Raw genomic sequence first — 13,426 nt, 5'->3', positions numbered from 1 at the left:
TCCTCATCTATGATAATGAACTGCATTCAGTGACTCAGAGGGCACCGTGCTCTTTCTGATACTGAGGCATGTTTCCCCAGTCAAGAAAATCATTGTTACCCACCCCCCACTCCACCCCTATTCATCCAGCTAATGGATTCATCCTTCAGACCCCACTAGATTTCATTCTGTTTCGGAAGCCTTTCCTCCCAAGGTGTGTACAGGACCATGCACCTGTGTGCTCCCCAAGCACACTATCTTCTCCCGTGTTGGAAACTATAGGAGGAACTCAAAGCAGTTCTGGTCAGGTGGGAAAAAATGAGATTCAATTCTAGCAAGTGCGATGGAAACTAAAACTTAGACCAATGAAATCTAATCTATCAAAAAACCTAAGAAATTGTAGATTGATTCCTAGAAGTTTCACATTTATTAGGTAAAACTAATGCAATCAGAAGTAAGAAAATCCAGTAAAATTCTGGTCATAGAGAGTTGATAATAGAAACAAGATTTCAGGGGCACCTGAGTGGCTCAGTCGGCTGAGCCATCCAACTTCGGCCAAGGTCACGATCTCACAGTTCATGGGTTTGAGCCCCGTGTCGGGCTCTGTGCCAACAGCTCAGAGCCTGGAGCCTGCTTCAGATTCTGTGTCTCCCTCACTCTGCCGCTCCCCTGTTTGTGCTCGGTCTCTCTCTCTAAAAATAAATAAACATTAAAAAAAATCTGAGATAAGGCCTAGATACACAGAATACTAGATGCAGCTCCAGTTAGTATTCCTCAAGAAATTTATCAGAAAAGGAACAGAGAACAAATAAAAAATGAGGAAATGGTATTCCAATGAGGAAAAACTAAAATTTAACTTTCTATAAAGTGATAAGATCAAAAAGCCCAAACTCACAAAAGGTTTTAATAGAATGAACTTGAGTTTCATCATAAAATGAGGATATTAATTGTATGGAACCAGAAAAACCCCCAATAGCCAAAAGTAATCCTGAAAAAGAAAACCAAAGCTGCAGGCATCACAATTCTGGACCTCAAGCTGTATTACAAAGCTGTAATCAAGACAGTATCGTACTGGCACAAAAACAGACACTCAGATCAATGGAACAGAATAGAAAACCGAGAAATGGCCCCATAAACGTATGGCCAACTAATCTTTGACAAAGCAGGAAAGAATATCCAGTGGAATAAAGACAGTCTCTTCAGCAAATGGTGGGAAAACTAGACAGCGACATGCAGAAGAATGAACCTGGCCCACTTTCTTACACCATACACAAAAATAAACTCAGAATGGATGAAAGACCTAGACGTAAGACAGGAAGCCATCAAAATCCTCGAGGAGAAAGCAGGCAAAAACCTCTTTGACCTCGACTGCAGTAAGTGCCTTACTCAACATGTTTCTGGAGGCAAGGGAAACAAAAGCAAAAGTGAACTATTGTGACTTCATCAAGATAAAAAGCTTCTGCACAGCAAAGGAAACAGCAAAACTAAAAGGCAACCTATGAAATGGGAGAAGATATTTGCAAATGACATATCAGATAAAGGGTTAGTATCCAAAATCTATAAAGAGCTTATCAAACTCAACTCCCCAAAAAACAAATAATCCAGTGAAGAAATGGGCAAAAGACATGAATAGACACTAACAGACACATGAAAAAATGCTCAACATCACTCATCATCAGGGATGATGTATGTCTGTATATATATATATATATATATATATATATATATATATATACACACTAATCAGTGATCAAAAAGAATGAAATCTTGCCATCTGCTACAACATGGATGGAACTAGAGTGTATTATGCTAAGCGAAATTAGAGAAAGACAAATATCATGATTTCACTCATATGTGGAATTTAAGATACAAGACAGATGAACATAAGGGAAAGGTAGCAAAAATAATATAAAAACAGGGAGGGGGACAAAACATAAGAGACTGTTAAATACAGAAAATAAACTGAGGGTGCTGGAGGGGTTTGGGGTGGGGGGATGGACTAAATGGGCAAGGGGCATTAAGGAGGACACTTGTTGGGATGAGCACTGGGTATTATATATAGGGGATGAGTCACTGGATTCTACTCCTGAAATCATTTTTGCACTATATGGTAACTAACTTGGATGTAAATTAAAATAAAAATAAATTTTAAAAAATGAGGATATTGAAATTTGAGTGTATGTGGTAGTAAAAACTGGGGGTGGGGACAGGTATGATCTTTAGCTACTTACAGTGAATAGACAATACAGTTACTCCACAGAAACTGTCCTCCCCAAATATATTAACAGCTGTAAGGCTTTTTTTAAATTAACGTCTGGGAAGTCTGTATCTGGAAAATTCTTTTGGGGCTGACCATCAGGCTATCCTCAGAGCAGCCCTGGTGTCTCTGTGAATTAGAATCCTTGGCTGACTAGACATTTGGTCTCATCCATAGTAGTCCTCATGCTTCAGACTGCTTGATCTATTTGGCAAACTATTTCTAAATGAAATTATTATATTTAGGTACTCTCTGCCTTCCCTTTGTAAACTGTGTTCACTTTGCATATAGCTGTTGGAAAGATATACCTCTACAGCCCTCCCTGCCATAACTAGCCTCCCTCCCTATCCACCTTTTCAACTTCTATCAATTCAAAATCCCTCTAAAGGAATTAACTATATGCAGAGTAAGCTGCCAATAATTCCTTCCATATCTGCTTGAACATAATGCTTCACTTATCAAGATGAGTCTATTTCCTTTTCCCTTCGAATCTGAGCTACGCTTATTCCCTTCTCGACCAGTAGAATGCAGAAGAGACACTTCCCAGTTCTGGGTCTGGCCCTCAAGGAGCCTGGCCACCATGTCAGAAGCCTCTCTAACTATCCTGAGAGACAACCCAGCCACTCCTAGCCATTTCAGCCACTCCAGCTAAAGCACTAGATATGTATGTGGAGTCATTCTGGGACAGCCCCAGCTGAGGTCCCAGCTGAGTGCAGCCTTATGAGTGACCCCAGCCAAGCAGGAGAAGAAACACCCAGATGAGTCTAGCCAACAAACTATGAAATATAATAAATCATGTTTTAAAGTTAAACATTTAAGTTGGTTTTCTATGAAGCAAAAGGTAATCAATTAACAGAATTTAAACCAGAATGTTAATTCTCTCAGGTATATTTATATCTTATATTTTCTCTAAGGAATAAACAGTATGGAGATTCTCTGCAACTTTCAGTTAAAATGGCCCAAAGGAGGAAATGATCCAGAAAGTTCATTTTATCACTGTCCAATTCCTGGCTTCAAAAATTCTATAGAGATAATAAATAAAAGTCAAACTAACCAAGGTTTTTGGAAGATAAAAATATATTTGTACAGGAAATGCGTCCTGCTATCGTATGCTAAGAATGTATAATTAATTGAACAAAGAATTACTCACAAGTTTAGCTGTTCAAAATTTACAAAGTACTACCAAAACAAATATACAGGCAAGTATCTCTGGTGAACATAGATGCAAAAATCCTCAACAAAATGCAAGCTGCATTCAAAAATACATTAAAAGAATCATTCACCTTGGTCAAGTGGCATTTATTCCAGGGATGCAAGGATGCTTCAATATTTGCACATCAATCAATGTGATACACCACAATGACAAAAGAAAGGATAAAAATCATATGACATCTCAATACAGAAAAAGCATTTGACAAAATTTAACATCTATTCATGATAACTCTCAACAACGTGGATTTAGAGGGAACACACCTCAACATAATAACAGCCATACATGAAAAATCCACAGCTAACATCATATTCAATGGTGAAAAACTGAGAGCTTTTCCTCTATGATCAGGAACAAGAACAAGGATATCCACTATCACCACTTTTATTCAACATAGTACTGGAAGTCCTAGCCACAGCACTCAGACAAAAAAAATAAATGCATCCAAATTGTTAAGGAAGAAGTTAAACTGTCCCTATTTGCAGATGACATGATACTATACATAGGAAACCCTAAGGACCCCACCAAAAAACTATTAGAAGTAAAAAACGAAGTCAGTAAAGTTGCAGGATACATAAAAAATCAATTGTGTTTCAATTGCTAATAATTAAATAGCAGGAAGAGATATTAAGAAAACAATTCCATTTTACAATTGCTCCAAAAAGAATAAAATACCAAGGAATAAACTTAATCAAGGAAGTGAAAGACCTTACTCTAAAAACTATAAAACACTGATGAAAGAAATTGAAAATGACACAAACAAATGACAAGATATTCCATGTTTAGGGACTGGAAGAACAAATATTGTTAAAATGTCCATACTACCCAAAGCAATCTACAGATTCAATGCAATCCCTATCAAAACACCAACAATCTTTTTCACAGAACTAAAACAATTAATACTAAAATTTATGTGGAACCACAAAAGACCTCAAGTAGCCAAAGAAATCTTGAGAAAGAAGAACAAAACTGGAGGTATCACAACCCCAAATTTCAAGATATACTACAAAGCTGCAGTAATTAAAACCATATGACACTAGCACAAAAATAGACATATAGATCAACAGAACACAACAGAGAGCCCAGAAACAAACCCATGCTTATCTGGTCAAGTAATCTACAACAAAGGAAGCAAGAATATACAATGGGGAAAGTACAGTCTCTTCAATAAATGGTGCTGGGAAAACTGGACAGCTACATGCAAAAGAATGAAACTGGAGCGTTAGTTAGTTAGTTAGTTAGTTAGTTAGTTAGTTAGTTAGTTAGACACAGCAAGAGCGAGTGCTAGTGGGGGAGAGAGAGAGAGAGAAAATTCCAAGCAGGATCTCCACTGTCAGTGCATGGGGCTCAAAGTCACAAACCATGAGATCATAACCTGAGCTGAAGGCAGACGCTTAACCAACTGAGCCACCCAGGTGCCCCTGGACCACTTTCCTACATAGAAACAAACTCAGAATGGATTAAAAACCTAAATATAAGACCTAAAACCATAAAACTCCTAGAAGAAAATATAGGCAGTAATTTCTTGGACATTGGTCTTATCAATATTTTTCTAGATACGTCTCCTAAGGCAAGGGAAATAAAGCAAAAATAAAGTACTGGGATTGCACCCAAAAAAAAACCCAAAAAACAAAACAAAAAAAAAAATTGTGCACATTAAAGGAACCATCAACAAAATGAAAAGGCAGCCTGAATGAGAGAAGATATTTGCAAGTTATATATCTGATAAGGCATTAATAGCCAAAATATACAAATAACTTACACAACTCAACACCAGGAAACCCCAAAATAAATAATCTGATTTTAAAATGAGCAGAGGACTTGAGTAGACATTTTTCTTCCAAAAAGACGTACAGATGACCAACAGACACATAAAAAGATGCTCAACATTACTAATTATCAGGGAAATGTAAATCAAAACTACAATGAGATATTACATTACACCTGTCAGAATGACTAGAATCAAAAAGACAACAAGTGTTGGCAAGGATGTGGAGCAAAAGGAACACTTGTGCACTGTTGTTGGGAATGTAAATTGGTGCATCCACACATGGAAGTTCCTCAAAAAATTAAAAATAGAAATAGCATACAATCCAGTAATTTCACTACTGGGAAATTATCCAAAGAAAACAAAAACACAAATTTGAAAAGATATATGTACCCTTATGTTCTATTGCTGTATTATTTACAATAGCTAAGATACAAAAGCAACCCGAATGTCCATGGATAGATGAACAGATAAAGAGATAAAGAATATGTAGTAGGCACGCGCGCACACACACACACACACACACACACACACACACACAGGAATACTCAGGAATAATACATCCTGTATTTCAATTGTTAACCTGCCAATATTCCACTAGCTTGCACATTGCTCAGTGGTCAGATCTCCATACCCACTGTCTAGCAGAGAACTAGACAAAAAAGCAGATAAGCCACACATTTTTAGGGAGATGCATGTTCATTACTGCAATCCTCTAAGAAAACCTGCTTTCAGAAGGAAGTAAAAACCAATGCTGTGGTCATTGCTTCCATAGTATGAAGTTATATTTAAACACTTGGCAATTATTTTTGTTTTCCAGCAATATGCCAAAGTAGGGAAGTGGTCAGGCAAAATTCTCACCCTCCTTTTCCCAAAGAGAAAACCAAAAGCTTAATGAACCTACAAAGCTAGAAGGCAGCCCTGAAATGCCTAAAACAACATATCTAACTAGAAGCAAGAAGGCAGGCTAGTCGCTTGGCCCCACGTTGGTTCACTAGAGGGAAGTGCTTCTTAACGTACATACCAGTACCCTGGGACTCTTGCTGAAAGGTAGAATCTGATGGGGAGGGGTGGAAGAGCCAAGAATGTGCATTTCTAATAAACTGCCAGGTTAATAAATAAATGCTTATAAATAAATAAATAAATAAATAAATAATAATAAATGCCAATGCTGTTTAGGTCTCCAGATCTAGACTTCCAGCCTAGACCTGAGGTAGCCACTACCCACATATGGCTCTTAAGCCCCGAAATCTCGCTAGCCTGAAATTACCTGAGCTCTAAATCTAAAATACACACCTATTCCCACGACTAAGTACAAAAAATATCTCAGTAACTTGTACAGATTTCATATTGAACTAATACTATATTACATATAATGGGTTAAATAAAATGTGTTATTTCACTGTCTTTGTTTAAAAATTTGTATGTGGCTCGAGGCTTACATACTTATACCGAACAGCGCTGCCCTTGACTGACAACCAGTCCAACTCTGAAGCTTCTACTGTTAAGAGACTTGAAGAATAAAAGAGAATCCATCTCTTCCCTTAGGCGTTTTCAAAGCATACCTTTTATTTCCCAACTATATTGCACAACCAGGAATTAAAATGAAATAAAGCGAAAACCAAGACTTTATTAAGACCATATATCAATATATACACACAGACATACACACTCTGTATGTATTCTCTGAATCCTGTTATTTCAATTTAGGCTCCACCTAGAACACTACTTTTATCTCCCTCTGGTTCCCACCCCACGAGATCGTATCGCGTACAGGAAAACAATAACAAAAACGCGGTCTCCGACCTAAAGCCAAACCCGGCTGCCCCGGTAGCCCAAACCGAGGCTGAAAAAGCCGATCGTCAGCGGGCAGCGCCCCCTGGGCTCCACCTCCTCCATCGCCGACCTCCCCAAGATGGCGGGCGGCGGGGGCCCGCTTCCGCTTCCGGTGTGAGCAGCCGGGCCGGGGGGGCAAGATGGCGGCGGCAGTAGGGGTCCGCGGCCGGTGCGAGCTGCCGCCTTGCTCCGGCCCAGGCTGGCTCCTCAGTCTTTCCGCCTTGCTGAGTGTGGCGGCTCGAGGGGCCTTCGCCACCACGCACTGGGTCGTCACGGAGGACGGGAAGATCCAGCAGCAGGTAGCGGCCATAGGCGTCCCTCCCCGCCCGCGCCCGCCCTCGCCCCGGGGGATTCCCAGGTCCGGCCCCTGGCTATTTGGCTCCACGCGGCCCCGCCCCCAGCCTACCTTCCCACGGTCCGGGCGCTAGGGCCCGAGCGACCCCGACGCTGAGACCCGGCGTCGCCCCCTCCCCATTTGTTCTCTGGCCCTCGCCTCAGACGCCTGCAAGTTCTCAGCCTTCCACCCCTGGGGCAGCGTGCCGCGTGGGAAGAGTCGCCCGGCTGTGGGGGTCGGACTCTGGGGACATTTTGTTGTGCTTGGGCTTTAGAAACCGCAAATTCATTATCCTTGCCTCTGGTTCCTCTCGGGCCCACCACGCGTCACCAGCCCTCCCTGAAGAAGTAGAAAGCAGGTGGCAGCGCCCGGCTGTGCGCGAGTCCCAGGGCGGTGACAGCTTCGGCACCCCTAGGCAGTGGGTCATCTAATGCTTCCTACCCCAGTCTCCTCTTCCAGTGCTGGAGTTCGTGTCGGGACGAGGTGGTTTCAGCTTGTACCGTTACCCAGGTCAACAGGGGCTCTTTAGGGACAACATACACCTTCCTTCCGAAGGAATGCTTGAAGATGCCTCTGGTGGCGTTGCCTGCATCTTTTCGGCTGTAACTGCCCTCGTTTCCCAGTGTACTTTGCATTGTTTCTTTACCTAGTTCCTGTAACCCGGCCCCGCAAGGAGGATATGCGATTTCCTGGATTCTTGTGTGTCCGTCCGAACTAATTCCTCAGAGGAGGGACTGCTTTTCTTACATAACTTTATGATTGCCTACATTTTGTGAATGCCGCTGATCCCTAAACAGTACGTGCGTGTGCTCGGCTGCAGAATCTTGGTAAACTTAATGACTTCCAACACTTGAGAGCAATCCTGCAAAGTCCAGCAAACATTTAGGAAGTGAATTGTGTGCCCCATGCAGTCTGGCCCCTTGACCTCAAGTGTATTAACCGTCATCGTGTGAAATTATGGACCTTTCGATTGTGTGTAATGAATGATGATAGGAACACAGTGCAAGGTTTACTTTTGTATGAAGTGGGGTTCTCGTTTAGATTTGCCTTGTGATGGCAAATTTTACCTCGTGTAACGAGTGAGTAATAACAATGTAAAATCGGCGTTGGTATTGTTCAGTGGTTTTTAAGTATGTCTGAGAAAAGACTAACTTCTTATTGGGCACTTTTTTTCTCTATACCAACTTACATTGGAAAAGATTTCCTTTTCATGGCCATACCATTTGAGATTTAAAAGATAGGTGTGCATTTCAGAAACTCTAGAAAGCACTGCTAGTTTATTTCTTTCACAAAAGATCAGAAATCTTATGGGAGTCCTGGCTGCTACCCCCACCCCCTTTTATTTCCTGGTGATAATTTTCCTTGAGGCTCTCATGAAGGGATACATGGAATTAAGTCACTCCTGCTGCAATTTGGGGAGCCCATCTCCTATTGGCTCTTCTGCAATATTGTTTTTGGCCACATCTATTTATACACTATGACATTGACTTCTCCTTCCCATTTTGGTGTCCTGCCTCTCAGCCTAGGAAGTAGCCCATCTGAAAAGTGAAAGCTGGTCGAAATGTATTATTTGCTGAACATTGCAATGTGAAAGTAGAACCTGATTTGTTTTTTTAACAACAAAAAACCCCCGCATTCTTTCTTTTTTGCACATTGGATACTTATGCTTCAGTGGGGGAAAGGTAGAGGTTTTTGTAACTTGCCTCAGAAAGGGAGAAATTTGAACAGTCTTTTGGAAATCTGCCAAGTCACTCCTGCAGGCTTAAGGTTAGGAAAGCAAGATTTCTTTACTATAAGCTTTTAACAGTTGTCTTTTTCAGTGAATTTGTCCAATACTTTGCTACATAACATTTACAATGTTAAGTTCATACAACCACAAAATTTTATACCAGAAGACATAAAGCTGGTGTCTTCAGCGTAACAAGAAGAGGCTAGGGAAGGAAAGTTGGATTTAATCTGAAGGAAAAGCAACATTTATAAGTAAAGTAAGAGAGTTGAATACATGATCATCTTCTGAGTGCCACTCGGATAGCTGGGTATATTACCTGTGCTTTCCTTCCTGGCAATATTTCAAATGCGGGCAGAATCCAAAACTCAATTTAGATTGTGATGAATTATCACATTTGCATATGCTTATTAAAGAACTGAAAGATCCCTTTAGTATATGGATTTGGGTGTACTGCAGATCTATTCATATGTTCAGCAACAATTAATTAAAAGCTTAATATATATATATATATATAGTGTCCTAACTGACATACCATATTCCTTGCTACTTGTTTTTGGTTATAATACCTAAATGAGAGCAGAAGTGTGATTTTAGTTTTAAAGTGGTCTAATATCAGGGAGAGGGCTAAGGGTAAACTGAAATGGCAACTTTAGAATATTAGCGTGGGCAAATACCTTTTGAAACTCTGCCTGATATTTAAACTTGTCCAAATTAGATAGGTCATTGTTTTCCGTAGTGAATGTGGAGAAGTACTTATGAATTAAAAATCTGAATTGCCCCAAATACAGACTTACATAGGGGTATTTTCCATCACTGTAAAATTGTAAGTACAGTAAGCAGTTCTTCCCAGGAGAAGAGAACAGTTTGGTTTTTCTATTTCAAGCCTTAGCAAATGATAAAGATAGACACCCACAAGTTACAACTACAAACTTGTGAACACACAAATATATTGGAAGACCTAGCCCTGAAAAGGGGTTGAAATGGGGCTTCAGTCACAGGAAGGAGGCAGCCATTGTTCCAGGCAGGGTCCTCCCAGTCAGAACTGTGGTCACTTCTGGCAGGAGCAAGTGGTGATCTCTCAGCATGGCATGTTAGGGAATCATTCCTTTCCACATTCCCTGTCTCAGCTGGGAAGCATACCTTATATGTTTTTAGGTTCCATGTTTACTGAGCTGCCACTGAATTCCAGGAGCATTGCTCAGGGACTCCTTAGCTGGGATGTGAAGAGAATGTTCTAGAGTCTGAGTTCCTTTCCCACTGCAGTTGGGATAGTTAAGAAGAGGTGCTCCTCTTCTCTTCACCTTTATGCTTTTCTCCCAGCTTTGGGCTTTGGCATACCTCTGATCCCCTTGTGTCCCCTGTACCTGAAAATTTTTCTTTATTTAAGCAAGAGTACTTGGGGTCCACGGACTTAAGGAGTGGGCTGTTATAATCTCATTACTTGGAGCATCTACAGAGTAATCAGGTCAATGGATCCTTTGGTTGATTTCACTGTGAAGAATAGGCTTTGAGATAAATTTGTGGTTTTTTTCATTTCCTTTTTTTAAAAAAAAATTTTTAACATTTATTTTTGAGAGAGAGAGTACATGCACGCGATAGCATGGAAGGGGCAGAGAGAGAGGGAGACACAGAATCCAAAGCAGGCTCCAGGCTCTGAGCTATCACCACAGAGCCTGACATGGGGCTCAAACTCACAAACTGCAAGATCATGACCTGAGCCGAAGTTGGGTGTTTAACTGACTGAGCCACCCAGGTGCCTCTCTTTTTTTTTTTTTTTTTTTTTTCCTAGTATGGCAATATTTATTTTTCTGTTTTTGTCAAAATTGTCTGGAGAGTCACTTGAAGATTAAATTCAATTTTGTGAATTAGCCTAAGAGCCTAACCATAATGTATCACATCATTACTGTGGAAAAACCAATATTCCATGTTCTGAATTACCAGCTAACAAATGAACTCCTGAAATGTTACCAGTTTGTCTTAGACTTATTAAATCAAGAAGTTGTACTTCTAAAAATAGGTGGGGGAGGGGAAAGGGGCACCCAGGTGTCTCAGTCGACTCTTGACTTCAGCTTAGGTCTTGATCTCAGGGTCATGACTTCAAGCCCCACATTGGTCTCCATGTATGAAGCCTACTTAACAAAAAAAAAAAAAAAAAAAAAAAAGAAGTTGTACTTATAGCACTGGGGTTCATGGCCCCTGGATATTCTCTGTCTTCATAAGTGGAGGTCTAAAACTTTAAGTAAATAAAGAGTATAATTGTTATCAACTCTCATAACATTATAATATTTCTTAGCTACCGACTGCTTCCTTCTCAAATCTTAGAACAATAGTACTTTAGACTAGGAGAAAATTCTTAAAGGGTATGTGGTACAACTCATAGGAGAGAAAGTCACCCACAGTCACATAACTGATGAGTGGCATTTAGTGATAGCAGTAAGTAAAAATCTGTAGTAACATGCAAGTGAGCACTTTGTACTCAGTAAGTTTGAAGTGCTTTCCCCCCCTTTCATAATACCTACCAATGAAGAAATAGAAAGAAAAGTAAAAAATGGGAATAATGAAGTAAAAGTCTTCTCTTTTCCAGTTTGCTTTACCTCTGCAGAATGTTTTGTGATGACTTTAAATTGGGGGTGGGTGGAGAAGCGTCAAAAATAGGTGTGATTTAATTTGGGGGTTATTTCATCATTTTGCCTTCTATCAAGCAAATGTCTTTAAAGTACAGATCCTTTTAACTGCTTAGAACAAATGAAGTTTCTGACAAAGCTGATGATCTGAAACCTAGCAACTTTGGCATAAGAAGTGTTTGATAAGCAGTAATATTTCAGCAACTATGACCTGAGCAAGAGCTGTCAGGTTTAGTTGGACAAACAGACTAAATCTTTATCTGTTGGTCTTTAATAGCTTATAAGTGAAGGAGTGGCTTGATTTGGGTATTAAGTAATTGGTTAATCTGGGAGAGGGCATCTGGATGATACTATGAAGCTGACAGGTTTATTTCAGTGCTTTTCAACACTGAGCCCATCTTTTTATCATAGAGCTTTGCTTCTGTGTTTATATATTCAGGAATTTACTTGGATCTGAAAGGTCATGGTTGTTTATTCACTAACTTGCTAGGTACCTGCTAAACCTTTGTAATTTGTCCTAGACATTGACATCAAAGTGATTCTCACTCAATCCTTTTTTTTCCGACTTCCTACTATTCTTTTATCTTATAAATTCCCAGGGGTTAACTTTGTTTATACTATAGAGTAGGTAATAGCTTATAAGTATACAGAGGTAAATTATAACTTTAAGTACTTTTCCCAATTACTTATTAAACAAGTATTTACTGACAGCTTATTTTTCACCAGCCCACTGTGCTTTGATGGATATGCTGTTTTCCAGTGGCTACTGTGACACGAAATTCTCATTTTTCTTTGGGGGTGAGCAGAGTACAGCTCCTTCTTAACCTTTTTTTTTTTCTTTTCTCTTCTCCAGCTCTTCTTCCTCCACTCATCTTCTAGATCAGTGGTTCTCAAACTTTACCTTACACAAAAATAGTTGGGGTACTTGCTTAAAATACAGGTTCCTAGGCCACTAAAGTATCTGAACCAGTAGAGCCAAGAATTCCACATTTTTACCAAACCCCTCAGGAGATCATGATACAGATGGATCACAGATCATTCTGAGAAGTTCAACTTTATATATTGCTTTACCTCCAGCTTCTGTTTCAGCCTTCTCTTTTTACTCTCTACATATACCTGGGCAATCCTATCTTTTCTCAGGATTTAAGTTACCATATATGTGCTGAGAATAGCGCATTTCTTTTTGTAAGTCAGATTTTTTCCTCCCGGGTTATAGATTCAGGACCTCTAATAAGCTTTGAATTCCATGTGAATGTCCTCTAGGTACTTCAAGCTTAATATGATCAAATCTAAACTCATTTTTATCCTACCTAAACCTGTGTCATGCCCTGTTTTCCCAAACTGAACAAAAGACCCCACCATTCACCATCCACCCATTTGCCCATGTCAGAAATCTAGTTGTTTCCTATATTCTTTACCAAAATCTTTCCATTTTACTTTCTAATTATATTTTCTTCCCATAGTCACTGCTGTGACTCCAATTCAGGCCACCTGATTCTTGCCACAACTTTCTAACTGCTCTCCTTTCTCTAGTCTTGTCCTGCTTCCAACCCATTCTCCCCAGTGCAGTTAGACTCAGCTTTTAAAACTTTCTTTGTTTTGGGGCACCTGGGTGTTTTGGGGCACCTGGGGCTCAGTTGGTTGAGCATCTAACTCTTGATCTCAGCTCAGGTCATGATCCTAGAGTCG

At 40.0% G+C, this 13,426-nt stretch overlaps 1 protein-coding gene across 4 annotated transcripts in view; it reads left to right on the top strand.

Annotated features, from left to right (window-relative positions):
• The first annotated feature begins 7,154 nt into the window (after positions 1–7,154).
• Positions 7,155–13,426, top strand: part of TTC17 (tetratricopeptide repeat domain 17) — a 125,075-nt gene continuing 118,803 nt past the window's right edge. For 3 of the 4 annotated variants that reach the window (XM_053899820.1, XM_019470159.2, XM_019470158.2), the window contains exon 1: positions 7,156–7,349. In XM_053899820.1, the coding sequence (XP_053755795.1) occupies positions 7,191–7,349 (159 nt within the window). In that variant the 5' untranslated portion in view covers positions 7,156–7,190. Of the gene's footprint in view, positions 7,350–13,426 lie in introns of all 4 variants that reach the window. The other variant, XM_053899821.1, reaches the window with a different exon arrangement.

The sequence above is a fragment of the Panthera pardus genome, unplaced genomic scaffold (genome assembly GCF_024362965.1).
Source record: "Panthera pardus isolate Hobbes unplaced genomic scaffold, ASM2436296v1 HiC_scaffold_12, whole genome shotgun sequence".
Classification (NCBI taxonomy): domain Eukaryota; kingdom Metazoa; phylum Chordata; class Mammalia; order Carnivora; family Felidae; genus Panthera; species Panthera pardus.
The sequence above is the reverse complement of the archived record's forward strand: the minus strand, read 5'-3'. Positions and strand labels throughout refer to the sequence as shown.